This window comes from Meira miltonrushii (assembly GCF_003144205.1).
Source record: "Meira miltonrushii strain MCA 3882 unplaced genomic scaffold FA14scaffold_6, whole genome shotgun sequence".
NCBI lineage: Eukaryota > Fungi > Basidiomycota > Exobasidiomycetes > Exobasidiales > Brachybasidiaceae > Meira > Meira miltonrushii.
Genome location: NW_020289948.1, coordinates 670,519 through 696,951, shown reverse-complemented (window position 1 = coordinate 696,951; position 26,433 = coordinate 670,519). Strand labels below are relative to the sequence as shown.

Here is a 26,433-nt window from a genome sequence, read left to right as displayed (position 1 = left end):
CATTCAATAATGACATACGCAATACACATACACACACTGCGAGCTGGAATGCAATTGCTATTAGTACTATTACAAAGCATAAATATACAGATTAGGCACAGCACTTATTCTTCTTCGTCATCTTCTTCATCGGATGAACGAATGTCTAAAGCAGGCATTGAATCGTCTGAATCCTCACCATCATCATCTTGAAAGCTCATAGTGCCTTGTTTGGCCAAAGGTGAGGAAACTTTACTGGTTGTTGTTGAGGCGATTGCGACAGTAGATGATGAAGTATCCAAGGTGGTAGGTAAATGTGACAACGTACCATCTTCGGCACTTGTAGTAGCGTTTATCGCAGACGGTTTACTTGGTAAAGAATACGAAGGAGCTTGCTTGAATCCTGAAGTCCGTTCAGGACTCTGGCTATCGTGACGGAGCGAGGTCTTTGGCGATCCAATTCGTGGCGTGCTCGGTCGACGGATGGGCTTGACTGGATCGGGTGAATAAGGCACATTTGCCGCCACCGTCTGCTCTGATGGATGGTCATTGCTCGTTCGTGGGAAGAGTGTCGCTTTTGTGGTTTGTTGTTGCACCACTTCCCCGCCATCGTCTACAATATCCAGTACATCACGCATGATCTCTTGTTCACTTTTTCCACGATCTTCATCTAAAGTCACCTCTTCAAGTTGTTTCTCTTCTGTTTCGTTGGAGATTTCTTGTCGATCTTCGTCGACATGCAATCGTAACGATAACTTTGGTGGCAATTTAGGATGGAAAGTATCGCATAGAGCAATTCTCAGAGTCTCTGCTGCTGCTTGAATAGATCGGCTGGGATGATTCATTGCTTCTGCACAAAGTGTACTTGCTCTTGTCGTCAAAACGCCCAACAACGGTCCGCGACTGAGGCTTACCATACGTGCAAGTGAAGAGACAAATTGTTGAATCATTTGTTCACCTTGAGACTCCCTCAATGCAAGCTCTAGTACCCCCAATAGCAAAACACAGCTCGATTGGGCCAAATCGTGAGATTGCGGCGAAACGAACGGAATCAGATTCTCATATAGCTTGTTAGACAGCAACCTTACTGCCGCTGCACAAGCAGCCTGCTCGTCCTCCGAGAGAACTTTGAGACCTTCAAGTGGTTTGAAGAGCACTTGATCAGCTTCATACGTCCTTCTCTTTTTGTTAGCTCGTGAATTTGCTCCGTTGGTCGATGTGGCTACCGATGAGTTTCCGCTCATGTCTTTTGCCTCACTTTCTGATTGAGTCACCAATCTAGCCAATTGAGCCAAACATGTCCTTGTGCAACGGGCCAGCAATGGTGCATGAGGATTGAATACCATTGGCATGTTTGCCAATGCATTGAAGGCTGTGCAACGAACAACAGCTGAGCTCTTCTCAGCGATTATAATGAGCTTTTGAATAGCCTCTCCATATCCTCTTTGCCATATAGAGGCAGGCAGACTTGCAAGAAAGGTGATTGCGCAAATATGAGCACGAGGAAGCAGCGCAGCTTGTGTAGCATGCAAGATCACTTCGGGAGCATGGTCCAGTCTTGTAGCGGAGGATGAATGTAGAGATAGAATCGAATGAGCAAGCGCAAGAATCTCTTCTGTCGGTACTTTAACGGCACCTGGACTTGGTTCACTCAAGAAGATAGCAAGGATTCCCGGTTTGGGAGTACTGCCCAACAATAGAGCGAGTCGAGAATGTGCTATCCGCAGATAAGCCACATCGTCGCCAGGGTGTGCTTGAGGAAATACTGAATTGCCTTGCTGATGTAGATCTGAGGTAGGGAGGAATGCGCTAGAGCAAGCCTCCCATGCCATCTTGGCATCACGCAATAGCAACCTCAGCGTTGCTGACCATAAGTCCATCTGTCCTTCCCGTCCTTTGCCGGTGAATGGCAATTTGGCTAACAACCGAGTAGCTTGTGTGACGCAGATCTGATGACTGAACAATAGTTCAAAGCAAATCTTCTGTATCCTAGGCGCATGCGATCGGAATGACGTGGGATGTAAATTGATTTGATTGACGAGAGCATTTAGCAAAACGGGTAAATGATCCTGCTTTCTTTCGATTGCCTGTTCTATACTTTCCATCAAAATGAGTGAATATTTTGTCGATCCTGCACTGCCTACATTACGCCAATATTCCGGTTGTTGTCTTGCTTCAGATCCCAAAACTGAATCAAGAATCGCAATTGATTCTTTAGGATGCTTGTTAAAGTTCACCAAAGCAGCATTGATCCATTCCGAACAATGAGCGACAATCTTTTGCCAAGGTATCGATTGTGCCAATTCTGCGGCCAGCAGTAGTCCCAGTTGAGCCTCTTTTTGACCTTGAAGTAGCTGGCGAATACGTATGAACAGTTTATTGAACTCCTGAGAGTAGTCAATGCTCTTTGAAGAAGAGGAAGAAGATCCTACTTCTTGCAAGAGTGTGGTAAATCGGAGATTTGACACAGCATCTTCTCCAGATAATAGCTGTGTAATTTGTCGATCGATCGGAGCGATCCTCCCTGCATCCATCGAGGAGCCATTACGACCTCCAAATGACATCTTTGTCACCTGTTGCTATAAGATGGAGGATATGATCAACGCATACTTAAAATTTCCGGAAAAAAGTATGCACAAAAATCAAAATTTTTAAGGCGCGTCACCAGTCTAGCCAGTCGTTTTATTAATGCAGTGAAAAAATGTCGTTGAATTGATATGCAACAAATATATATATAAAGCAAGAAGATCGAAAAAGTAGATTGTATCTGTTTATAAGAAAGAGGTAGCAATCAATGCATGCATGATTATTGGGGAAAAAGGTGCTGAGACAATCATCGAGAGCTCGAGAAAGGGAAGAAATACATGAAATAAAGAAAAGGGGAGAGGGAATTGATAAAAATATAAAAGCAGTAAATTCGTGTCATTATGCCTCTTCTACTTCTCGACGTTGAGTAACAGCCCAGCTTATACTGGCATTTTGATCGCCAGACTCAACGCCACCGTAACCGTGATAACCATCGTTATAGTCCATTCTGTTGTCATTTTTATATGCAGGTAAAGCTTGCGGTGAAGGAGTTCCGCCTCCCATTAAATATCCTCCAAGTCCACTACTGAAAGCACTTGTTAAGGAAACAACTCGGCTAAAGTAGCCTCCTCCAGGTGCACTTTGCGCGGCAGGGACCTGTTCTCCTCCATAGTGATTGCCACTGCTGCCATACCTCTGCGATTGCGAAGATGTGCGAATCGAATTGAAACTTCCAGAAGGTGAAAGCGAACTGGATGAACGACTTGACATACTTTGTCCGTACATTCTAGACGTTTTTGCAATCGGAGGTTTGATGGTGGATGGCCATCTAGGTGCGATGCCATAAGGAGGTGCAGAGTTGAACGAAGTTGTCACGCCTGTATCATTCTCAAATTGCAAAGGTGGCATGTCCAATGCTTCGTCAGGCGTAGGCAATGGAGGTAACTTCGTGCCTTGATCCAAATTCATAATTCCAAAGAAGTCATCAATCGAAACGTTCTTCCTTGCTCGTCTCTTCCTCTGTTCACTTCCCATCATATCCAGGCCTTGCGTTCCGATACGCAATTTTGGCTTCTCACGCAAAGAGTTTGATCTAGGCATGGTGGACATTGCTTTGGAGAATGACCATTCCCGAATAAATTCTGGTCTTGGAGCGGGTGGAGGTGGGAGTTCGCTTTCATCAACTTCTTCATCAAGATATTGATCTTCATCCTTGCTTGAATCAAATCGACCGTGATCATCATGATCCATGGGCGTTGTGATCGTTTCTGTAGATGTTTGACTTTGTGTTGGCAATGGTGAAACTGGCTCCATGTGCGATTCGACGGAAGATGTGATGCTGACACTGTTATGACCGGATTCAAGATGATCATCTTCGTCTGCCCCGATTGACATCGTAGGAAGAGATTGAGGCAAAGGAGATTGATGATCCAAAGCAGGAGTTGAAGGAGCAGTAGATTCGACATCAAATGGACGTAAACCTCCAGCTTCAACATCGAATGAATCACTTGGTTGATGTTGAACAATGTGTATCGATTGCGGAGTATCAAATTGCTCATTACCTGTCGAAAGCGGAGTGCCGTCTTTTTCAACATTTGCTTCTTCTTCTTCGTCTAGCGTATCCAAAGACGTACTCATGCCCAATCCTACCAAATCAGCTTGTACTTCTGCAATGAATGCGTCATCATTCTTGCTGTTTCTGTTCTCGCCACTTCCGGGACTGCCAAGGTAATCGGAAGTTTGATGTGTAATTCCACTCATGCTTCCCATACTTGTACCTCCTTTTCCGCTTTCCATGCTACTGTCATAGGCGAAAACGTGATTACGCTTCTTCTTGGTTGCACTTCCACTGCTACCTGCACTTTCGTATGAGACAGCTCTACGATCGGCAGTGGGAGAAGGATTGCTCAAGCAACTGACAGTGATCACGCCATTCAAGCTGCCATTCGATGATGAATCAGTCATCAAGTTAGACTTTGCTGAAACGCTACGAGGTGGTGGAGCAATGGTGACATGCTTGACCTCAGCATCCTCTTTGACATCATCTTGCATTGTAGTATCTGCAGTCATCGTTGTAGCCATCGTATCATCATTGAAACTTTGATCGTGTAGATTAGAGAGAAGGCGGGCATTACGCATATTCAATTGATCCTTCTCGGTTCGTGTCTTTGCATGCTGTTCCTTCTCCATTTCCAGAGATCTTGCCAAAGACAAGATTTGCATTCGCATATCCTTCAAGAGTTTGATGGCTTGAGGTGTTGGAGGAGCATCGAAATCGGTAATGATAGGAGAAATGGATCCTTCGCGAATTGCAGCACTGAGCATTGGACTTGGTTGTCTATCCCGTAGAGATTTCTCCAAATCCGAACATCTCGTTCTCCATCCTTCAACATCTTCACGTAACATCTCACGTTCATCTTGTGCATCTTCAAGTTGTGTCTTGAGTTCTTCATGCTTTGCCATTGCTTCTTTCATTTCGGCTTGATGATGTTGTTCACGTGCTGCCCGGACTTGGGTCACCTCAACGATACTAGCTTCCAAATGTTCAATACGAACACCCAACGAACGTTTCTCTTCCGCACTCCATCTTTCCAGTTCGTCGTATTCATTTCGAGCACGTTCGCTTTCCGAAGCCAATTCAGACTCTAACCTAGCAATATTACGGCGAGCGTCATCCAAAAGAGCAACATCTCTTTGATGCTTGGATTTGAGTTCTTCAAACATTCCATATGGAACGCCAGCGCCAGGACTGGGCGAAGTCGATTGTTGTTGTTGCTGTGCATTGAGACTGTTGACGAAGGAAGATGTGGATGAGATTGACGATTTCGATAGATCGGCAGGAGAACTGCTGTCAAGAGGTGAGGCGCGGTATTGAATACTGCTTCTTCTGCCACTGTTTGCAGGGGTGACAACATCAGCAGCATTTGAGCTAGACGAATTGTAGATCAAACTTCCACGTTTGTTGGGTGTACCAGCAAAGGAGCCAGCGACCGAAGAAGCTGGGCCTGTTGTGGCCGAACTACTGTGCGATGCAGAACTTGATAACGAACTAGTTGATTCAGCATTAGCACGATGTTGCAACAATTCCGTTCTTGAATTGTTCAAATTGGTTGCAAGACGTAAAGTACGCATGCCTTTTGCGCTACTCGGTGCATTTGGCACAGCAGGTGCAGTAGCAGGCGCTGTAGGCATCGAAGCTCTCCACGATCGTTTCATTTCTACGGTGGGACCACTGTTTACCTTTCGAGTAGGAGTTTCGGGAAGTGCTCCGGTCAATCTTGCCTCGGCCAGTTTACGTTGCATTTGGCTCATAACAGGGCCGGATGATTGCGGCGTAACGACTTCTGGTGATTCAATAATGTCTTTGATCGTAGGCGTGACTGCAAGCATTTCTGAATCTGAAGATGTATCCTGTGAGATATCTGCATCATTGGAATCTGATTGTATTTGCTGTTGCATGGATGCAAACGTGGGCATAGAATTGGATGGCGTGAATCCACTACCTGTCGAGCTTGATTGCGGCGTACGAGGAGATAAAAATAAGCTGGCCGGTCGTCCACTCAATTTCAACGGTCCAGGAGTTAAGCTGGTACGACGAGTGCGTTTGATCACCTCTTGCTCGGCTTGTTTACGCTTTTTACGTTCTTCTTCCGTTGCAACGAAATCAAATCCACCCTTTTCACGCAGAGGTGAGAGAGCTGCAAGGATATCCTCTTCCTCCTCTTCTTCTTCCATCAGAGTACCCAAACCTTCACCTCCAGTAGATGAGTCAACGCTAGCATGCAAATCTCCATTGACAGCAAGTGATGGTGCGCCATTGTTCAAAGCTGCATTTACAGAAGCTGAAGGCGAAGAAGGAGGGGCAGCGAAAGGTATGGATGCCAACATGGATCCAGATGAATTTGTGGTCTTCAAATTCGATTCGATCAAATCTTGACTTGCTCTCTTGTTCATGCCTTCATCGCCGTGCAATTCGTCAAAAGTGGGCAATTGAACGCTACTTTGACGAGAATGTCTTTTAGAGCGACCTTCAAGCTTTTCCAACGCTGTCAAACGGTCATCACCGTTATTTTCACGCTCTTGCGCTTCTGCTGAAGCAATTGCACTTCGCCAATCGAAGCTGTTACGTTTCGAAGCAGGGTCAGCCGGGCCTCCAAATAAGACACTAGCAGATTGCAATCCACTCCATCTTTGAGAGCTGATGCGACGGCTATTACGTTGATTGTAAGAAGAAGATGCAAATGAGTTGGCTGAGTTGGATGGTGTCATATCGAAAGCTGCTGATATATGCGCAGGATTGATGCCCAAAGAACCCAAACCTCCCATAATCTCCATGCTCTCTTTTCGTGTACTGACGCTATCCTTTCGTGAATGGCGGGATGACCTACGTGCGTGGGTTTGACTTGACCTGTTGGGAAGTGCAACAGGTGTTGCATCATTGCTCGCTCTATTTGCTTCATTGATTGGGGTTGCGGGTGTTGCAGTGATAAATGGTCTTGGCCCGTTGGATGCAGCGGCCATTGGAGTGCTATCATCCATCAACTGACTTGTGGATGCAAGAGTGGGTGTCTTTAGCATATCGATATCTGGTGACTGTTCAACTGTGGCGCTTTCATCCACATCTTTCCAAGCATCGTTCACAGCCGAAGATGGTGCGTTGAGAGACCCGATTAAGCTGACAGGCCGTGACCGTCCACTCGCAAGGCTGCGAGAGCCACTGCGCGAGTGACTTCTCGAATGTCCGCGAGTATGGCTATGAGGTGTGGATGCGATGAAGGAAGACGAGGATGTCGTAGAGAGACGGTTGGACGAGGGCGCAGATGGCACATTTGCATTGTTTGAAAGTAGCTGTGATGCTGCAATCAAACCAGATGCAGTCACAGATATAGAGCCGGTGCGTGAATGTCCTCTTCCATGACCACCAACGCTGGATCGAGAAAAAGAGCGTGAATGACGTTTGTTGTCGATAAATTGATTGCTCTCCCGTGCGGCGTCATTGATGATGGCTGCTAGGGCGCGATCGCCTTGGACGCTCAAACGGTTTTGCGAAGTGGATGGAGCAGGGATAGAAAATGATGATTGTGAATGTTGCGAAGAAGAAGAGAAGCTACCTGAATTGGTTGCGGGAATTGAACTGTTTGCGAGAAGAGATTGTCTTTTGGCTTGTTCCATTTGAGCTTGCTTTGCGCGATAGCTCTTCAACTTCTTCTTTGCCGATCGCAACCTTTGATCACGTTCTCTATTGGATGTGTCCAATCCTTCTTGGCTTGATATGGATGATTCTCTCATTTTGCTTGATTATTTGGAGGGACAGGGATGGTGGTTGTCTAGATGAACGACGATTAGATTCCGTAATGGATCTGATCGATGCTTTGCCTTAGCGGACCGTATTCCTTTTGGCAAATTCGAAGAACGGCGCCGGAGAACGGAAAGGCAAAAAGTCCGAATAACGCCAAAATGGTACCGCAAAAGAGAATTTCGAAAAAGAAAGACTCTCGCAAGAAAGCGATGGGTCGCCTGAATGAATGTCGTTAGCGGATGAGGAATGTGATTTGTAAGTGCTTTCAAAGCAATCTTTCTTTCTATTACGCCTGAACCGATCCCGATTGTATTTTATCGGAGTAGATAGATGATGCAATAGGTCTTGTGTGAAATATCTTCTTGCCAATTCGGACCAGCCAAATCAGGCTAAAGCTGTCGTCTGATGAAATGCAAACGAAAGAGAAGATGAAAGATAGTCTCGTTAAAGAGAGAAAAAAAGGAGGGATGGATGATGGTTACTACTACTTTGATTCCATCCACCATTCGTTCCGCTTCTTCGATATCATACATACGCGCATATACTTTTGTTCGTTATGCCCCGCTTAAAAGTGTGTGCGTGTAATATACGCGCTCAGCCTCTGATAGGGTACCCTTTAAGAAAACCTTTTCCATGCAGGCGTCCAGTGCCCCCCTGTGCAAATTAATAAGAAATCAAAAAGAAGTCTATTTGCGTGCTTGGACTTTTACGATCAATTAGCTGCAAAATAATTAGACTGGGTTTGTGCACGTTCTTTTGGATTAATGAATATTTTCCAAAAAGAAAAAAAAAAAACTATCCGAAAAGAGGCGTGAAGTGAAGCAAGGGGTTTAGCATTTTTGGCTTTTTTCTTATATTGAGCACTTGGCCACTGTTGTTCAAAAAAGGGACGGCATCTTTAACGCGGTGCGTACATACATTGAAAACACGCGTTATGGATTACATATTCCAACGCACACGCGCGGCATCTGCTAGCACACACAACGCACACTTCACACTAAAATACTCCCGCACACGCACACGCGTTCATCAATCAATAGCAGCAGCAGCACCAGCTTAGAGAGAAAAAACAATGGCTAGAACGTATTAGAACAACACACACTATAAACATTCCCCTTGATCATCATCTTTGAGTGCCGTCATCATCAAAAAACAGAAGAAAGAGTGATTTGTTCATTTTGAAGATCATACCTTTTTTTGGCCTTTTTCAATTTCTTATTACAAGTTTTGTGTTTACAAGCAACATTGCAAGTACAACACCAACACCGCTTTTTAAGCTCTTACTTCGGAATTCCCGCGACTCCTGACTGAACCAAATTAGTCTTTGTAACGCGGAGAGGTGTGTGTACAACAACAAAAGCACACTCAAAGGTTCAATTTTGTACGTTTCTTCCTTTCATCATCTTTTACTTACGATTCATTTGTGACTGACCTGTCTCACTCCCGTTACAACAAAACAGTTGATCCTCAATTTTCATCCTGTTTTTGGACTCGCTGGCAGGTCCCAGCGCATTTTTACTAGATCAAGCAACTTTCTCTCATTTGTGTCAATATGTGTGGTATCTTTGCTTACATTAACCATTTGGTCGAAAAGGACCGTCGCTATGTTGTGGACACTTTGGTAAACGGTTTAGCAAGACTTGAATATCGTGGTTACGATAGTGCCGGTATTGCCATCGATGGTGATACGGAAAAAGAGGTTCTCCTCTTTAAGCAAGTTGGTAAGGTGCAAGCTTTGCGCAAACACATTGACGAAACTCCAATCGATTTTGCAAGAACATCAATCTCACAAGTTGGTATGGCACATACACGTTGGGCGACGCATGGTCAACCTTCTCCATTGAACTGCCATCCTCATCGTAGTGATGCAAACAATGAATTCGTCGTCGTTCACAATGGTATCATTACCAACTTCAGAGAATTGAAGATGGTCTTATCAAAGCGCGGATACAAGTTCGAAACCGAAACTGATACAGAAAGTGTTGCTGTTTTGTGCAAATACCTCTACGACAGCGCTTCAGGAAGAAAGCCTGACTTCACATCTTTGGTTAAGAGCGTAATCAAAGAATTGGAAGGTGCTTTCTCCTTCGTTTTCAAGTCAATCCACTACCCTGGTGAAGTGGTCATTGCTCGTCGTGGTTCGCCTCTTTTGATCGGTGTCAAGACAGAAAAGAAGCTCAAGGTAGACTTTGTTGATGTTGAATTTGGTGGAAACACAGATGCAGATGAATCATTGAGCGTTCCAACTCAATCTGGTTTGCTTGCACCTCCAGGTGGCAGACCTGCTGGTCCTGGTTCATTGTCTGTGCCCAATGCAAACTTGATCCGCTCTCAATCCCGTGCCTTCTTGTCTGAAGACGGTCTTCCCCAACCAATCGAGTACTTTGTCGCTTCCGATGCAAGTGCAGTCATTGAACATACCAAGCGTGTCTTATACCTCGAAGATGATGATATCGCTCACATCTCTGAAGGTGAATTACACATTCACAGACTACGCCGCAATGATGGTCTTTCTTCCATGCGTTCGATCGAAACATTAGAGATGGAATTGGCCGAAATTATGAAAGGATCTTTCGACCACTTCATGCAAAAGGAAATCTTTGAACAACCAGAATCAGTCGTGAACACTATGCGTGGACGTGTCAACTTTGATACTCGTCAAGTGATGTTGGGTGGTTTGTCAGCGTTCCTTGCAACGATCAGACGTTGTCGTCGTATCGTTTTCTGTGCTTGTGGTACTTCTTACCATTCCGCATTGGCAACACGTGCAATTTTTGAAGAATTGACGGAAATTCCCGTTTCGATCGAATTGGCCTCCGATTTCCTCGATCGTCGTACACCAATCTTCCGTGATGACGTTTGTGTGTTCGTCAGTCAATCTGGTGAAACTGCTGATACGATCTTGGCTTTGCGTTACTGCTTGGAACGTGGTGCTCTATGTTTGGGTGTGGTCAACACTGTCGGCTCAACGATCTCACGTGAAACTCACTGTGGTATCCACATCAACGCTGGACCTGAAATTGGTGTTGCATCCACCAAGGCATACACATCTCAGTACATCGCTTTGGTCATGATGGCCGTTCAATTATCAGAAGATCGTATCTCAATGACCGAAAGAAGGAACCAAATCATTGATGGCTTACATGATTTGCCCGAACAAATTCGAACAATTTTGGCACAGGACAAAGCCTTACAAGCATTGGCACATGGAACATTGGCAAAAGAACGTTCTTTGTTGATCATGGGACGTGGTTATCAACATGCAACATGTTTGGAAGGTGCATTGAAGATCAAAGAAATTTGTTATATGCACTCAGAAGGTATTTTGGCCGGTGAATTGAAGCATGGTCCTTTGGCTTTGATTGATGAATCTATGCCTGTGATTTTGATCATGACAAAGGATTCCATTTACCCTAAAGTCCGTACAGCATTGATGCAAGTTACCGCACGTAAAGGACAACCTATCATCATCTGCAACGATGATGATCAAGACATTCAAGCAGACGCAAAGACGATTCGCGTTCCACGTACGATTGATGCCTTGCAAGGATTATTGACAGTTATTCCATTGCAATTATTGTCATACCATTTGGCAACTGCAGCAGGAGTAGATGTCGATTTCCCACGTAATTTGGCAAAGAGTGTGACTGTGGAGTAAAGAGTCAAAGAAGAAGAAGAAGAGAATACAAGAGTGATTTATCGTTTTACCCTTCCCCCCCCCCCTTCACAACCAAGTTCAACAAGGTCAATTTTGTCGTGTGTTTTTTTGTGTTTCCAATTTTTCTTTGTTCTTTCATATAATCGTATTTGGAATCTTTCTTTCTCTCCCTCCTTCCCCACGCAACACAGTGAACACATCCTTAAGCTTATTTTACCAATAGCATCTTTATCCAATCCAATTTTACTGACACTAGACTCACTCGGAAGTTGAGATTTTGTGATTGCATTGAGAAAAAGCCATCCAGCTCTTTCTTTCCCTCCTGCCACCAGACTACATAAAGAAACAATGGAGCAGTATTGGAAGTATTTAGATCGAATGATGCCCTCGCTTGAGGAAGACCAAGGAGAGCCATGGCAAAGTATAGTATGCTGGGATCGAAATGATGATTGGTACGATATGTGTCCTTTAAATGAGGAAGATCCAGATTTCGGGCATTACGATTATAATGAATACGACATGGCAGAAGATCTATCACGTCATGATCATGCCATTGAGGATGGATTGGGTGCAGGAGCATATTATGATAATTTCGGAAACGAAGTACTTGAAGATGATTGGACAGATGAGATTCCACGGGAGGATGATTGGTTTGATGATTTTACACAAGAAGCTGGCTGTCCACATCCATTACTGGACATTAATGAGAAAGAAATGAGCGCTTTGATGAGGAGATGCAAGACGCTTCCACAGAAGGAGAATCAGAGTACGCCAAAGCCCGCTGCTGCTGCTGCTGTTGCTAGATTGTACCCGTCCTGTTTGGCACAGCCAGAAGTATGCATGCAAGTAGGAAGAAAGGCCGTTCTGGAAAAAGAACAACCTCAACGTGATTCACAGGAAGATGTTCATCCGATCGAATATAGGAATGTGATTCAAAATTATAACAAAATCGTCATCCAATCCCTCGAGAATGCTATCAGAGCAATCCGTACTTTTAAAAATCATACTCTGCTATGTGATGAATGCAAAGCATCCAACAATTATCATTCCATCGTAGTTAAAGAAGAGGTTAAAACGCTTTTTAAAGAGCTTGAGCCATTGCTCAATACCATCAAGGAAAGCTGATCCACCATGCCGCACTTTTCACAGTCATGTCCAGTAGCACACTTACCTGATCGCTTTCTTTCTCGCACATTTCATTTCATTGATCCCATTTTCAATAATGCAAATTATGTTTTGATAATCATACAGATTGTTGAGAGAAAACCATATCCAAGACAAACACCAATCAGAGCAATGCTTGTTTCTTGTCGTTGTGCTCTGGGTGGTTCTCTTCAAAGATATCGAAACGAGGTGTAACATCCTCTGTTTGATCACAAACACGAACGACTGGGTTCTCGGTAGAGTATTTGGTCAAAGCATCAACGTCTTCCTTTGTGAGGTTGATCAATTTTTGGTTTGACGTGATACGGCTATCAGTGACGGATTTTGGCAATGGGTTGCATCCTCTTCCAACGAGCCAAGACAAGATGACGTTAGCAGGAGTGCAATCGTGCTTCTTTGCCAAATCTCCAACAACTTGCAAAGATGTTCCTTTTGCTCCTGCACCTCCCAAAGGACTGTATGCTTGTGGAACGATGTTGTTCTTTTGCAACCAAGAAACCAATTCAACTTGAGGGCATGTCATTGACAATTCAACTTGATCGGTGACTGGCTTGATACGAGCGTAAGACAAAAGTTCACGCAAACGACGAATGTTAAAGTTGGAAACACCGATTGACTTGACCAAACCTTCATCGACGCACTTTTCCAATTCACGCCATGTAGCCTCGTGGTTGTTTGACATAGCAACATCAGTCTTTGTCTTTCCGGAAGCGTCCTTGACACCGTTACGGGAAGGCAAAGAGCCATCTGATTTAACTTCAGGTTCGAAAGCCAAAGGCCAGTGCATCAAGTACAAGTCCAAATATTCCAAATCTAATTCTTTCAAAGTGTTCTTCAATGCCATACGAACGTATTCGGGACGATGATGGGTTTCGAACAATTTGCTGGTGACCCAGATGTCCTTGCGTGGAATACCGCTATCTTTGATACCTTGACCGACTTCGGTTTCGTTACCGTAAGCATGAGCACAGTCAATGTGACGATAACCACTCTTGAGAGCGTGTGCAACGGCAGCACGGACTTCTCCAGGTTGGGATTGCCATGTTCCCAAACCGATGGAAGGAAGTTTGAGTCCGTTGCTTAAAGTGAAGTGAGTAGGTAGAGACATTGTTCAAAATTGTTTAAAGAAAGATGATGGAGATAAGAGAGGGGAGGCAGAGTTTGAAATTGTTTTTATATCTTCTTGTTTTTGGGTAGAGGAAGTTCAGAGAAGGTCTTCGTCCAGCGAATGAATTTACAAATGGTCATCCGACAAGCCAAGCAGTAAAAAGACTGATAAAGTGCCTTTGGAAGATGTGTAATCATGCCGCACACAAGAAAGAGATACAACTTTATTATTTGACACACAGGTACGCACTTTAACTGCCTAACACTTTCCAATACATTACCGGTGACCGATACACTGCCGAAGAGCGAATTGATATTCCACGTTCCTCAACACAATTCCCCACGTCGATTTATTGAATGCTCATGTGCGTGTGTAATTCTCCACTTAGCACTGTTTTATGCGAACGCACCCCCAGGCTATATAGCGCACTTACAGAACACACACCGGTGAACTCTTGTCTCGCACGCATTAACACCGGGGCCGCGCCAAATTGATTGATTAGCAAGGAACACTTCTCGGAAATCTTTGTTACCGGCAATCTCTTGTCCTGTCCGTTGAAAAGACTAAGCTGGCCTGTCGATCTGATGGATGAGTTGTAAATTATATTCTCCGAACAAATAAAGGGGCACCTACCCCACTAGACTGTATGAAATACGCACTGTGTCCTGCCGTTTATGTATAGGTGAAAGCCATGCGACAGCGATAATAAACTTCAATCATTTCATCACCGCCACCTGTTTATTATCAACCCTTAACGCCTTCAATATTAAATAAATGGTGATTCACTTTCTATGATTAAAATTATTTCCACATAGCGATAAGTTTTGCGTTTAATATACTTTCCGCCCCCATTTTCCATCGTGATGCTTTGAAGGGAAAGTGGCAATGAGGTTTGACTTGCGGCGTCACGGCTTAAAGTTGCTGATTCCCAAGCCGCAAGTACTTTGTTAGCCATACCACTCGCTGAAGATGCATGATCTTATAATTCTGAATGATGTTGTCAATAATGTATGAGTTTTGGCATCATTCATTCTCCTTCAGCCAACAACAAGGCTTGGCAGGATCTATGTGCTGAGTATCTTTGAGTATGTTTAAAGTCAATCATCAGTTGACTTTTGACAATCTTCCTTTATTGTCACGCGGGCTGTCACATAGGCAAAATAGAGGCTGAAGCTTTCGCATCAACTTTATTTAGACGTAGACGTAAGATAAGACATCAGCGCCATATATGGTATGATCTCAACAGCCTCTTACGCCTCATATGATGGGGTAAAAGCTGAAATCTTATTTGATCAGCGTTACGATTCTCATGGTGGCGCACGCATTCACAACCGCCTTCAAAAGAAACCATTCAAGGCACGCACCTTTTGGGGAATTCTATACCCGGCGTAATTGAGGAAAGATTGTGGCTGAATGTAGATGGCTCGAGAGAAAGTTTTGCCAAATGGTGATGGTTTTTATAATTGTACTTTAGTCTTTCGTTGACATAAAAGCTATATATATGAGCATCTTTGCACCTCCTTATCAACGTCCTCCATCATCAATCTACTCACTTTCATTACACATTTCGTGCTTTCAAACTCTTTCTCAAACCATTTACAGTACCGCTAGTCGTCTACTATATTGGTCAATATGCGCTTCACAACTATTATCTTCTCTTTGATCGCCCTCAACAGTATCAACGGCTGGGCCGCTCCTCTTACAAGATTAAACCAAATTGAAAACCCAGTCGAACGTCGTGCTGCTTTGTTGGAAAATATGGTAAGTTTTGATTGAAAACACATACGCAATCTTTTATTCTTTTGACTAAATTCCCTTTTTTTTGATTGATAGATCGGTGAAGCAGATGTCACTCTGGTTAAACGTAGAGGATCAAGATCAAGAGGAAGTAGCTCGTCTTCGTCTTCGTCTTCTTCTGGTGGTAACACGTGCAGTGGATTGTGCATGCTCAGTAGACATTGCGGTCCTTGTAGGTGTAGTTGGGGAAGGTGTGTATGGTAATGGGTCGTCGCAAGTTTTCCCCTTCTTTTGTTTCATTCTCCAAACTTTTTCACTCTCATTTCAATATTCCAAAGCCCCTCTTATTTTCACTCAGCTGGCCTTTGTGTTCCTCTTCCTTGAAAAGGTCAATGATCAAATATACAATTTTCCCTTTTCCAAGTCCGAAATTGAGAAGGTCATGTTTAGAGCAAATTCGCAGAACCATACGTCCAGTTCTTGCCCTTGATCTTACGCTCTCACGGTGTGGATGCTAAATTGGTCATGTATTCATTCAAGGAAGTCTATTTTACAGCTAGCATACACACATTGATTGTACAACACAAGAAAGAGGAAGAAACTGCTTAGTTCATCCGTCGATTGGCCAAAGGTGTTGTTGGCGCTCCACCACCATTACTATCTTGACCTGTTGTTGTTGCAGAAGGGTTACCAGTCGCAGCAAATTTGAACAAATTTCCACGCATTGATTGAGAAGATGTTAATTTTATACTTGAAGCATTTGAAGTTAAACCAAGACCTCTTATATTACCCGTTCTTGGCGTTTGTGGAATAACAGCTGAAAATCGATTTGCAGCCGGCGTAGCAAGATTGGAAGGTCCTGCCATTGGCTTACGAAGCGTGGATGGAGGTGGTAGCATACGCATGGACTGAGATTGACTCATCGCAGACAACATACCAGCAGGTCCAGGAGTTGCAGTGATACTTCGCGGAACAGACATCCTTGGCGTGGCCGCTGATGAAGGCATAGGCGGCACTGACGGTCTAGGAACAGATGATCTTCCAGCCGCTGGAGTGGGTGCAGGAAGGGCGTGCAGATCTGTATTATGAACAGCTAAGCTCTTGGTTTGTCCTTTAGTCTTGTAAATGCCTACCAAACGACTGGCCAATTCAAACATTTGGTTTCGTAAAGAGATAACGATGAATTGAGCTCCTTTCGTCCGCTCTTTGATCAAATTTGCCACAATACTGACATTTCTGAAATCCAATGCAGCATCCAATTCATCCATTGCGTAGAGTGGCGTAGGCTTGAATGCGTGCAATGCAAACACCAACGCCAAACTACTCAACGTCTTTTCACCACCACTCAAGTTGCTGATATTCTTCCAGGACTTCTTGGGCGGCATAACACTGAACAAGATCCCTTCGCTGAACGGATCCATACTGTCAACAAGTTCGAGCTCTGCATTACCTCCTAGAGTGATTGTTTGGTACATCTCTTTGAGCTTTGCAGAAATTGTGTTGAAGCCAGCCAAAAAGTTATCTTGACGCTCTTGACGTAATCTGTCATGTTGTTCTTTTGCCTGATCGCGCTCTCGAGTAGTTTGTTCAAGATCTTGTGCTCTTTCCAAGAATTCATTCTCACGACGACGGTACTCTTGCAAAACGGTCAGATTAGCAGACCCTTTTTGCAACTTCTCTTCATACACGACAATCTCGGCCTTGATCGTATCTTTGCTCATACCTTTTAGCTCGTCTGGTGAGTATTCTTGCAACTCTAACGAACGGGTCATTTCTTGCGAATCGATACCTTTATCAGCTGTCTCTGCACCTTCAGCAGCCTTTGAATCTTCAGCATCTGCTTGGTCTCCGTCAGGCTTTTCTTCTGCATTCTTGCGATCAGCTTCGCCCTCAACATCTTCATCAGAGTCGATATGATGCAATTCAAGCTTTTCATGTTTCTCTCGCCAATGCGCTAGGCGCCTCTCATTATCGCCAAGAGACTTTTCATTATCTTCAAGCTTTTGACGGATTTCCATCTCGAGGGCGCGGAATGAATTGATACTTTCCATGCATGCATCATACTTCGACTTTGTTTCATCTTTGGCTTCTTGCTTTGCTTCCATTTCAAATTGACATTCTTGTACTCTTTTGCGAATCTCATCAACTTTGGATCCCTTGTTTGTGAGCGTATCCATCACATTGCTCAACTCTTCTTCGATACCACTCAAAGCTTCTTCATTCTTTTCAAGACTTTTAGCGAATTTCAGCAAATCTTTATCTGCTTTGCTTTTTGCAACTTCGGCTTTAGTGATTCGTTCACCATACAAGTCGATTCGTTCTTTGATTCCATCAACTTTACTCTTCTGAGCGCGTAAAGCAACACCACCGGCTTCTAGAATCTTTTCTTGCAAAGCAGCAATGTCCTCTTCGATGGAAGATGTCTTGGACGTTAGATCAGCAAGTTCAGAGTCCAATTTCGAGATAGTTGCATTCAACTCTTCAACCCGTTTCAAATCACCTGCATCCGGTCCATGATTCGATTGAAGCTCTTTGATACGACGTTTCGCTTCTGTTACCATCTTTGCGCCAGTTGAGATATCAAGCTGAACTTTTTCCATTTCGATATCAATCTGAGGCATTCTTTGCATTGCTTTATCCAGAAGTGCTTTCATTTCATTCTTGTGTTTGATATGACTTGCAAGAGAATCTTGATCTAATTTACTTTCTCGATCTAATCTAGAAATTTGTTCTAATGTATAATCTTGTGCGAATGCTTTTGAGCTCATCGCACCTTTTGCTACCCTTGTTCCACCACCTGACATCGTACCGCTCTTATCGATCAATTGACCGTCCAATGTCACAACACGCCACCTTTGAGCACCATACGCGATTCGGTTTGCATGTGGAAGATCTTGTGCTACCAATGTATCACGCAATTGATGGTAAAAGGCTGGCGCAAAACGTGGATCTTTTGGCTTGACGAGATCGAACAGACGTGGTACGTTTTCAGGCGTATTGATCGGTCCAAGGTTCATCTTGGCAAGACTGTTTAGCAGAATGAAGTTTGCTCGTCCCAAATTATTACGACGAAGATGCTCGATACAAGCTTGACCTGTTTCAACTCCTTCAACGACAATGTTGTCCAATCCAGGGCAAGCTGTACTAATGGCAACGTCATACTTTTCATCAATAACACCAAGATTGCCCAATCGTCCATGGAATCCTTTGATCATACCCAAATCTGCTTGACGAGCAAGACTGTTCAATACCTCCCCGCGTGATTGGTTGGATTGCACGGACGTTCTAGCTTCTTCGCATTTCGAGCGAGAGGATGATGCCTTGTTACGCAATTGTACTTCTTCAGCTTCCATGCCATCAAGTTCAGCTTGATATTGTCGAACTTTCTTGCCTTGTTGAACCTTTTCTTCTTTGAGACGTTCAAGCTCTTCCACTTTGCTTTCATTAGACGATTCAACAGTTTGCAGTGAAATTTTTGCATCTTCTGCTTCTTTTTCCACCTGACCGAATCTATCTTCCAAAAGTCGTTTCTCTTCCGTTGCAACTTGTTTGGCATTTTGCTTCTCGCTTCTTTTGGCAGACCATGGTTGTAGCTCTTTTTGCTTCTTTTCAATCGCATCATTGAATGCTTGCGTTTTACCTTTCAAGCCTTCACGAACTTTTTCCAATTCGGCCTCTTCCTTTTCGAGTGAATCTTCCAGCTTAGCTACTTCTTTGGCATGATTACTGATCTCTTCGGAGGAGTTTTCAAGGGTTGATCTGGCTTCTGATGTTGCATGTTTTTCGTCATTCATACTCTTCTCGATCTTCTTCTTCTTCGTCTCAAGGTGCTTACGTTGCTCTTTCAATTGGACGTCATCTTTTTCCAACTTTGACAATTCCTTGACAACCTTGTCGGTTTCTTTGGCAATCTTTTCGTATTCGGCATTGATTGCTTTGAATTCTGCGTCTAATTGCTCCATCTCTGCTTTGGATCCGGCATTCTTTTCGGTCTCTTCTTCTATTCGTTTGCGTAACTTTTCTACCGAGATTGTTGCAATCTTCATCTCATCCTTGCATTCCATCATGTATATTTGATAAAGGGTGGATTGTCGCATCGTAAGCTCGTTCTGATCACGTAAAAATCCTTCAGCTTCTTGTTTCTTTCCTTCCAAGCTATCTTTCTCCTTTTGTACAATTTTGAGTCGTGCAAGACGTTCACCACGCACTTCGTTCAATTCATCCACCTTTTTGGAGGCCTCTTCGATTGGAGTCTTGTACGAGCTGGTTCCGATAATGTCCTCAAGGTACTCTAGCAGACCTTCTTCGTGCTCATTCTTTGCTTTTGGTGGCATTTGCGCAATACTTTCCACTTCACCTTGTAAGATCAAGAAACGCTTATGATCCAAATCGATTCCTCGCTCTTTGAGTAATGTAGTTACTTCTGTAAAGCTTGACTTCTTGCCGTTCATTGTGTAAACGGAGGAATTGTTTCGGTAAGCTGTACGAGCGACGACGAGCTTCGTGTTGGGCACCGGCTTGAAATCATCGCCTGGAAGATCATAGATGTCACGGAAATGCACCTCAACAGTACAACTTCCGATGTTCAGTGAACCTGCGCTATTATGGATCAATTCGCTCAATTTTCCTTGTCGCATCTTATTTGCACGCCATCCAAAAACGAAAAGCATTGCATCGATCACATTGGACTTTCCACTTCCGTTTGGACCTACAACGGCTGAGAAAGATTTGTGGAAGGGACCAATGATTTGTTCTCCTGCATAAGACTTGAAGTTACGCAAAACCATTTTGTGGATGATCAATCGTGTTTTGGGTGGTGCTGGTGGTTCTTGAGGTGCGGGTGTTTTTGATTGACTCATCGGGGTGAATGCTGCTGAACCGCCTGCATGTCGTGGAGTATAAGGTAAATTTGGAGCATCAGAAGTAGGCGTGGCCGATTTGACGGCTATTCTGTGTTTGTCAGGCGTTTGAGGTCCCGTTGTTGATGAGGATGAGGCTTGTGGTGTGCTTTCTCGATCGAATGATTCCTGTTCAGGCTCTTCTCTTTTGACGCGATATTCTGCTGCACTCACAACACGAGCTCTTCTTTTTGGTTGCTCAGGCTGTTCTTGCTCTTCTTCATCACTGCTATCAGCTACCACCAAGCTGCGTTCTATTAATGTTTCATCAGCAAGATCCTCTTCACTGTCTCCTTCTCCTTCGCTAGCTACCGCGTCTTCATTTTTGCCTGCCTCTTCTTCGCTTGCCTCTTCTTCAGAGTCTGCTTCATCTTCATCCTCCTCTTCTACATCTTCACTTCCATTGTCATCTGAGGCTTCTTCTTCTTCTTCTTCTTCTTCTTCTTCTTCTTCTTCTTCTTCTTCTTCTTCATCGCTATCTTCATCTGCTAGAACTTCTACATCCTCTTCTTCACTATCGCTATCTTCAACGATTCGTCTTTTTGAGGCTGCCGTTCTGCCATCACTTCTCGGAGCATGAGAAGGTGATTTACTCCCATTACTGCGTTCATCCGATGTCCTTTTACGTGGATTTGCTCTCTTGCCCGGCATGGCGAATGATGAGAAATGTGAAAGAGATTTGCTTTCTTTTCCCTATTTGCCAAACCTTGATTGGATGCAATTGATAAACTTTTTTGTTCAAATGATGGTGATGAACAGATTCAATAAACAACACCAACACGATAAAATTCGTGCATACACCGTGTGTGTTGCTTTTAAAGCGTATAGCCCTGGCTTGATTACGTGTTTGATAGCCTGGCTGAGTGAGAGTTTGTGTTGCTCTTTTACGCGTGCGCAGTGCAGTTAACGCGTAAATCCCTTTCTCCTTAATTATTTAGGCAGTGCTTTATGCCTTCAACGAACGCGCCTCTTGCACGTGTGACAAAGGGAGATATTCATATTCTATTGTCGCATGTACCCACGCGTAAGCCGGGACCATAGGTAAGGGAATATCAAAGAGAGTTTTGAAGATAAGGTTGCATGCATGAATGCATTGTGTACAGTTGTCCCACTTTTTGCCGATATCTAGCGTGAATGTTTAAAGTGGGGGAAATATGAATGAATGCAATGGCAAAATGATTGGCCGGCGGGGAGTGAAAAGAAGATAAGAAGATAAGGCAGGTACGAGAGCGAACAACATTTTAATGAAACTAATGAATCATTCTACTTTTCTAACCACCAACACTTTCTCATCATGGCCACTGAACGATCTCATAGTGTTTCCTCCTCTTCAGCATCGCATCGTCAAGATGATGTGTTGGAAAAGCAGGCTAATGAATCAAAAGAAGAGCCGCAACAAGCTCTCGGTCAAGTTGACTTAACAGACGTAGACTCTGATGCTGAGAAGAAATTAAAGGAAGCCAACTTAGTCCTCACTCCAGGACAAGAACCAATCACTGAACAAGAATTTAAGCAGACATTAAGAAGAATCGACTTAATCTTGATGCCTTTCATGTGCTTGAGCGTTTTACTGCAATACCTTGATAAAACATCTCTCAACTATGCAAACTTGTTAAACATCCGTCAAGATTTAGACTTTACCCAAAGACAATACAGTTGGCTCGGATCAATCTTTTATCTTGGTTATTTGGCCGCATCTCCTGTTCATGGTTACTTTTTACAAAAAGTCAATCTTACTCGTTATCTTGGTCTTATGATTCTACTTTGGGGAATAACTTTAACCCTTCATGCTGCTGCTTTTGATTACGCTGGACTTGTCGCTTGCAGACTTTTCCTTGGAATTTTCGAAGCCGCACTAACACCTGGATTCATCCTTCTTACCGGTCGATTTTACAAGAGTAGAGAACAAATTGCAAGAACGAACATTTGGTTTTCCATGAATGGCTTCGCACAGATTTTGGGAGGCGCAATCAGTTATGGTGTTCAAGTTCAAAAGCCATCAAAATTAAAAGTTTGGCAAGAATTATACATCATCTTGGGTGTCATCACGGTGGTGTATAGTTTTGCAGTCTTTTTCGGTATGCCAGATTCTCCTGAAACGACCAAGATTTTCAAAACTGATCGTATGCGTATGGCAGCGATTGAACGAATCAGAACAAACAAGACCGGTTTACATGACAAAAAGTGGAAATGGTATCAATGCCGTGAAGCACTTTTGGATGTTCGACTTTACCTCGTCTTTTTATTGATCATCACAACCGATATCGCAAATGGAATTACGAGTAATTTCAGTTCTGCAATCTTGAAAGGACTGGGATTCGATTCCAAAAAGACTGCTTTGGTAGGAATGAGCACGGGTGTAAGCGAAGTCGTTGCGATCATTTTGGGTATCGTGATCGCTTATGCAACAAATACACGATTCATTCCTGGTGTTTTCAGTTTCATGATTGCAATTGTTGGCGGTGCTCTAGTCTTGGCATCTGATGAACGAGTAACACAAGTGGCAGGCTACAACTTAATCTTCTTTTTCCCAATCGGATCTGCATTGTTATATTCATGGCTTTCTTCGGCCATCGGTGGAACAACGAAAAAGATTGTTTTCAATGTGGTTTTGCAATTCGGTTATTCTGCCGGAAATATTATTGGTCCACAAGCAGCAGGAGTTGCACCTCATTATCGATTGGGTAAAGCAGTCATGTTGGCAATGTTTTCCATTTCGGCTTTTGCCATGTGTGCAATTTCTTTGGTTCACTTTGTTTGGAATAAACAACGTGATCGTGCACATGAAAAAGGTCAAGATGAACCTGCTTTATCTGAATTGGCAGATCATACGGATAAAGAATTGAGAAGTTTCCGTTATCCTTATTGATTATTGTATTGCTTTCTGCTTTTCTTCAATGTCATTGTGATTTTAGTCATCATTATGAGTGCCCCTCTCCTTTCCCCCGCGTGTATCTTTTGTTTAGCGTCAATTAGCGCCTGCATAAACTGAACGATATTCGAAATTCAACATACAACTTCAACTTGTGATTGCATTTGCTCTCCCTACCATCATGCCATCAACCACACTTCATCATGGCACAAGCTGATGAAAGGACGCCATTGCTAAAACCAAACAATGGCATACATCTTCCTGATCGCTTGGGTCCTGATGAACCCCAAGTAAACGGATCACAAGAACGATCTGTACTTGAAACAGCGGAAGAAGTACATGATGCTTCCGATGCCATCAAGCTTAATTTACCCAAGACTATGGTCTTACCTTCCGTTGCGGCTGTTTATGTAGGATTAATGATCGCAGCAATCGATTCTACCCTTGTAGTTTCTTTGATCGGTCCGATTTCTTCTTCTTTTGGCGCTTCAGATCGTGCATTTTGGATTAGTACTTCTTACATGCTTTCCTTAGGGGCTTGTTCGCCAATTTATGGTCGTTTGAGCGATATCTTTGGGAGGAAGAGTTGTTTGCTATGGGCAACGATCATCTTTGGTTTAGGCACAGGTTTGTGCACGATGAGTCCTACGATGGAATTTTTGATTCTCGGAAGAGCCGTTCAGGGAATCGGCGCCGCTGGTCTTCAACCCGCTTCGGCAATTGTGACAAATGACTTGATCCCACTACGGAGAAGAGGAATGTATCATGCTTTCGGTCAACTTGTGTACAGCTTTGGCTTTGCTATTGGTGGACCTGTAGGCGGATTTTTGAACGATTGGCTAGGATGGCGAGCAGCATTTACGATGCAAATACCGCCGATCTTGTTGGCATTCTTTATGATCTTGTTCTTCTTGAAGTTACCTAATTTGCCAATTACGCGAGAGCAACATGCGAAAGAAGTCGAAATGAAAGGCAAGCCGCTGTATACAGTCATTTGGACAAGATGTGATCCTTTAGGCACAACTGTGATGGTGGCTGCTGTGGTGACTATGTTGCTCACGTTTTCGCTCGTGTCAGTTTACGATCTCGCATGGTCCGACGTGAAAGTGTGGGGCTTGTTGCTAATCGCAGCAGTTTTGTTTGCATTCTTTGTTCTGATCGAAGCAAGATGGACACGCGAACCAATCATGCCAATGCGTTTCATGACGCAATGGAGTTATACAAGCATCTTTTTGTCATACTTTATCATCAGTACGACGCAAGCTATGCTTTTCTATTTGCCATTCTACCTCATCGTTGTAATGGAAGAATCGACGAGTGAAATCGGTTTGCGATTTTTGCCAATCAGTGTTGCAACGCTCTCTTCGGCATTCACAGTAGGAAGTTTGCTAAGAAGGACAGGACAATATCGCACAATGGCAATCGTTATGACAATACTGTCAGCTCTGTCACCGGCTTGGATGGCCACTTGGACAGCCAAAAATAGACCTTCAGATGCTTCCCAATTCTTAGCAGTTGTACCGGCTGGAATAGGTGGTTCAGGTTTGAACACCATTTTGATGGTCGCTCTCTTTGCCGTTGCGGGTCAACAAGATTCCGCTGGTGCTGTAGGATTGGTGTATTTGATTCGTACATCGGGAGTCATTGTGGGTATTTCGGCATTAGGTTCGATCATTCAAAAGATTCTAATCGTTGAATTGAATAAACGTATTCATGGAAAACATGCAGATCAAATTATCAATTTGATTCGCAAAAATTTGAATGCAATCGCAACTTTGCCAAGCAAACAACGTCAAGCAGCAAAAGAATCTTATGGAATCGCATTGCAATCGTTTCAAATTATCATTGTAGGGTTGTCGTTATTGAATCTTGTCATTGTCTTTTTCATCAAAGAACGTCCGCTTAGTGGAAGAATGGAACCGCAAAGGCCTACAAATGATGAAGAGCAGGAAGCACAGTCATAACCACATTACCCCAGACAACCCCCCCTCCATCGTGAATACCCTTTTAGACACAACGATTGTTTTGATAGAATACATGTGTTGTACATTTAATCGTCTATGATGTTTTACCCTCTTTTACCGCGTAACTTTAGGAATGAGCCATGTTTGGGATTGAGTGCAGCAACCAATTCCATTGGTCCACAAACCCGTTTCAGAGCCACATTTCCCGCGACGAGTAATTCCCTTATCCGTGTCTGCAGGAGTGGTTTTTAGAGAGTCAGCATGTGTCAGCATGTGTTTCATAATGGCCGGCACTCCACTCACCACGTCCGTTTCATTTCGTAATCCATAAGCACCTTCAAAATGTTCATCCCTCAGCCAATCAACCGTTTCACGTCTTGCGATAGGGTTTGGAATATTACGTGAAGCACGTAAAAAATCTCTCCATAATTTCATACATTTTTCGTGTAACAAAAAATGTTCTAAAGTGAGTGAATTACCTTTTTGAAATCTTGATGAAAGTGGTTTTGGAGGTGGTGTTTTGCCATGTTTTTTCGTTGTTCCACTGCTATAAGCATTTCTCTGTATTATGGCCGTGCAGCTCTCGCCTAAGTGTTGATGAATGATCCCTGATCGTGCTATCGATAGCACATTGCTATTGGCTATATTCCGTATGATCATGATCGGTTGAAGATGATGATAAAAGAGAAGGAAAGTGATTGATTGATTACCAAATAATGTATAAAACGCGTTTCTTCTCACTCTTCGTCCCATTTCTCTCCACTATTATAGGCTATGCGTGCATGCATGTACGCCCTACACGCACACACGCCTCCGATGCCATTCTCCGAGAAGCTGTAGGTGACCTATTCATCAAAGAGATTCCGAATCCACACACACCATCATATCATAACATATGTTCAACGATTCGGATTGCATATGCAAGAGACAAGTTTTTTGATAGATACATCCTTGTGTATTTAAAAGAGAGAGAGGTAGACAAAAGGCAAATAAACAAAAGAAAAGGAATGAATGAGGTAGGCACTTGTGTAAAGAAGTAACCTGATTAGCGGGACGTTGGTTGATAAAGGTAGTGATATAGTGGAATAGAACTGATGAGAGGAGAAATGCGGGCAAGGAACAATGGATCCCTCCTTCCTTTTGCATTTCTCCCCTCATTCACCCCAAATGGTAGACGATTTCTTTCGCCTTTTTTTGATAAAATGTTGGTTGATTCTTTTTTTTCATT

General features: G+C 43.6%; 10 protein-coding genes across 10 annotated transcripts; 5 read left to right on the top strand and 5 right to left on the bottom strand.

The window, feature by feature from the left end:
• Positions 1-39: 39 nt before the first annotated feature.
• FA14DRAFT_162682 (uncharacterized protein) lies at positions 40-2,562 on the bottom strand. The gene has a single exon (XM_025499724.1). It carries the CDS (start codon positions 2,541-2,543, stop codon positions 105-107), a length of 2,439 nt encoding a protein of 812 aa, XP_025352122.1. The 5' UTR covers positions 2,544-2,562; the 3' UTR covers positions 40-104.
• A 342-nt stretch (positions 2,563-2,904) lies between these two features.
• FA14DRAFT_158632 (uncharacterized protein) lies at positions 2,905-7,794 on the bottom strand (the record flags this gene model as incomplete). The annotated part of the gene is made up of 1 exon (XM_025497981.1): positions 2,905-7,794. The coding sequence occupies one exon, from the start codon at positions 7,792-7,794 to the stop codon at positions 2,905-2,907; it is 4,890 nt and encodes a 1,629-aa protein (XP_025352121.1).
• A 1,470-nt stretch (positions 7,795-9,264) lies between these two features.
• On the top strand, positions 9,265-11,572 carry FA14DRAFT_162681 (isomerising glucosamine-fructose-6-phosphate aminotransferase). The gene has a single exon (XM_025499723.1). It carries the CDS (start codon positions 9,357-9,359, stop codon positions 11,460-11,462), a length of 2,106 nt encoding a protein of 701 aa, XP_025352120.1. The 5' UTR covers positions 9,265-9,356; the 3' UTR covers positions 11,463-11,572.
• Positions 11,573-11,733: 161 nt separating this feature from the next.
• Positions 11,734-12,668, top strand: FA14DRAFT_93309 (uncharacterized protein). Its single transcript, XM_025503091.1, has one exon. It carries the CDS (start codon positions 11,811-11,813, stop codon positions 12,585-12,587), a length of 777 nt encoding a protein of 258 aa, XP_025352119.1. The 5' UTR covers positions 11,734-11,810; the 3' UTR covers positions 12,588-12,668.
• Positions 12,669-12,672: 4 nt separating this feature from the next.
• FA14DRAFT_162680 (putative GCY1-galactose-induced protein of aldo/keto reductase family) lies at positions 12,673-13,877 on the bottom strand. Its single transcript, XM_025499722.1, has one exon. The coding sequence runs from the start codon at positions 13,732-13,734 to the stop codon at positions 12,751-12,753; it is 984 nt and encodes a 327-aa protein (XP_025352118.1). The 5' UTR covers positions 13,735-13,877; the 3' UTR covers positions 12,673-12,750.
• Positions 13,878-15,366: 1,489 nt separating this feature from the next.
• Positions 15,367-15,855, top strand: FA14DRAFT_182604 (uncharacterized protein; the record flags this gene model as incomplete). Its single annotated transcript, XM_025501227.1, has 3 exons — positions 15,367-15,495; positions 15,568-15,655; positions 15,830-15,855. The coding sequence occupies 3 exons, from the start codon at positions 15,367-15,369 to the stop codon at positions 15,853-15,855; spliced, it is 243 nt and encodes an 80-aa protein (XP_025352117.1).
• Positions 15,856-15,917: 62 nt separating this feature from the next.
• FA14DRAFT_192870 (uncharacterized protein) lies at positions 15,918-21,229 on the bottom strand (the record flags this gene model as incomplete). The annotated part of the gene is made up of 2 exons (XM_025501963.1): positions 16,130-21,229; positions 15,918-15,970 (listed from the first exon to the last, which is right to left on the bottom strand). The coding sequence occupies exons 1-2, from the start codon at positions 21,018-21,020 to the stop codon at positions 15,918-15,920; spliced, it is 4,944 nt and encodes a 1,647-aa protein (XP_025352116.1). The 5' UTR covers positions 21,021-21,229.
• A 333-nt stretch (positions 21,230-21,562) lies between these two features.
• FA14DRAFT_162679 (MFS general substrate transporter) lies at positions 21,563-23,319 on the top strand. Its single transcript, XM_025499721.1, has one exon. It carries the CDS (start codon positions 21,664-21,666, stop codon positions 23,236-23,238), a length of 1,575 nt encoding a protein of 524 aa, XP_025352115.1. The 5' UTR covers positions 21,563-21,663; the 3' UTR covers positions 23,239-23,319.
• A 302-nt stretch (positions 23,320-23,621) lies between these two features.
• On the top strand, positions 23,622-25,205 carry FA14DRAFT_127535 (MFS general substrate transporter; the record flags this gene model as incomplete). The annotated part of the gene is made up of 1 exon (XM_025496805.1): positions 23,622-25,205. One exon carries the CDS (start codon positions 23,622-23,624, stop codon positions 25,203-25,205), a length of 1,584 nt encoding a protein of 527 aa, XP_025352114.1.
• A 52-nt stretch (positions 25,206-25,257) lies between these two features.
• FA14DRAFT_93275 (uncharacterized protein) lies at positions 25,258-25,942 on the bottom strand. The gene is made up of 2 exons (XM_025503090.1): positions 25,509-25,942; positions 25,258-25,438 (listed from the first exon to the last, which is right to left on the bottom strand). Exons 1-2 carry the CDS (start codon positions 25,863-25,865, stop codon positions 25,310-25,312), a joined length of 486 nt encoding a protein of 161 aa, XP_025352113.1. The 5' UTR covers positions 25,866-25,942; the 3' UTR covers positions 25,258-25,309.
• Positions 25,943-26,433: the final 491 nt, after the last annotated feature.

Excerpts from the sequence above, each read along its gene's own strand:
- FA14DRAFT_162680 (XM_025499722.1), bottom strand. The coding sequence starts at position 13,734 with ATGTCTCTACCTACTCACTTCACTTTAAGCAACGGACTCAAACTTCCT.
- FA14DRAFT_162682 (XM_025499724.1), bottom strand. The coding sequence starts at position 2,543 with ATGTCATTTGGAGGTCGTAATGGCTCCTCGATGGATGCAGGGAGGATC.
- FA14DRAFT_162681 (XM_025499723.1), top strand. The coding sequence starts at position 9,357 with ATGTGTGGTATCTTTGCTTACATTAACCATTTGGTCGAAAAGGACCGT.
- FA14DRAFT_162679 (XM_025499721.1), top strand. The coding sequence starts at position 21,664 with ATGGCCACTGAACGATCTCATAGTGTTTCCTCCTCTTCAGCATCGCAT.
- FA14DRAFT_93275 (XM_025503090.1), bottom strand. The coding sequence starts at position 25,865 with ATGATCATACGGAATATAGCCAATAGCAATGTGCTATCGATAGCACGA. Across the intron at positions 25,439-25,508 it reads TACGAAATGAAACGGACGTG|ACACGGATAAGGGAATTACT; the intron begins GTGAGTGGAGTG and ends CCACTCCTGCAG.
- FA14DRAFT_93309 (XM_025503091.1), top strand. The coding sequence starts at position 11,811 with ATGGAGCAGTATTGGAAGTATTTAGATCGAATGATGCCCTCGCTTGAG.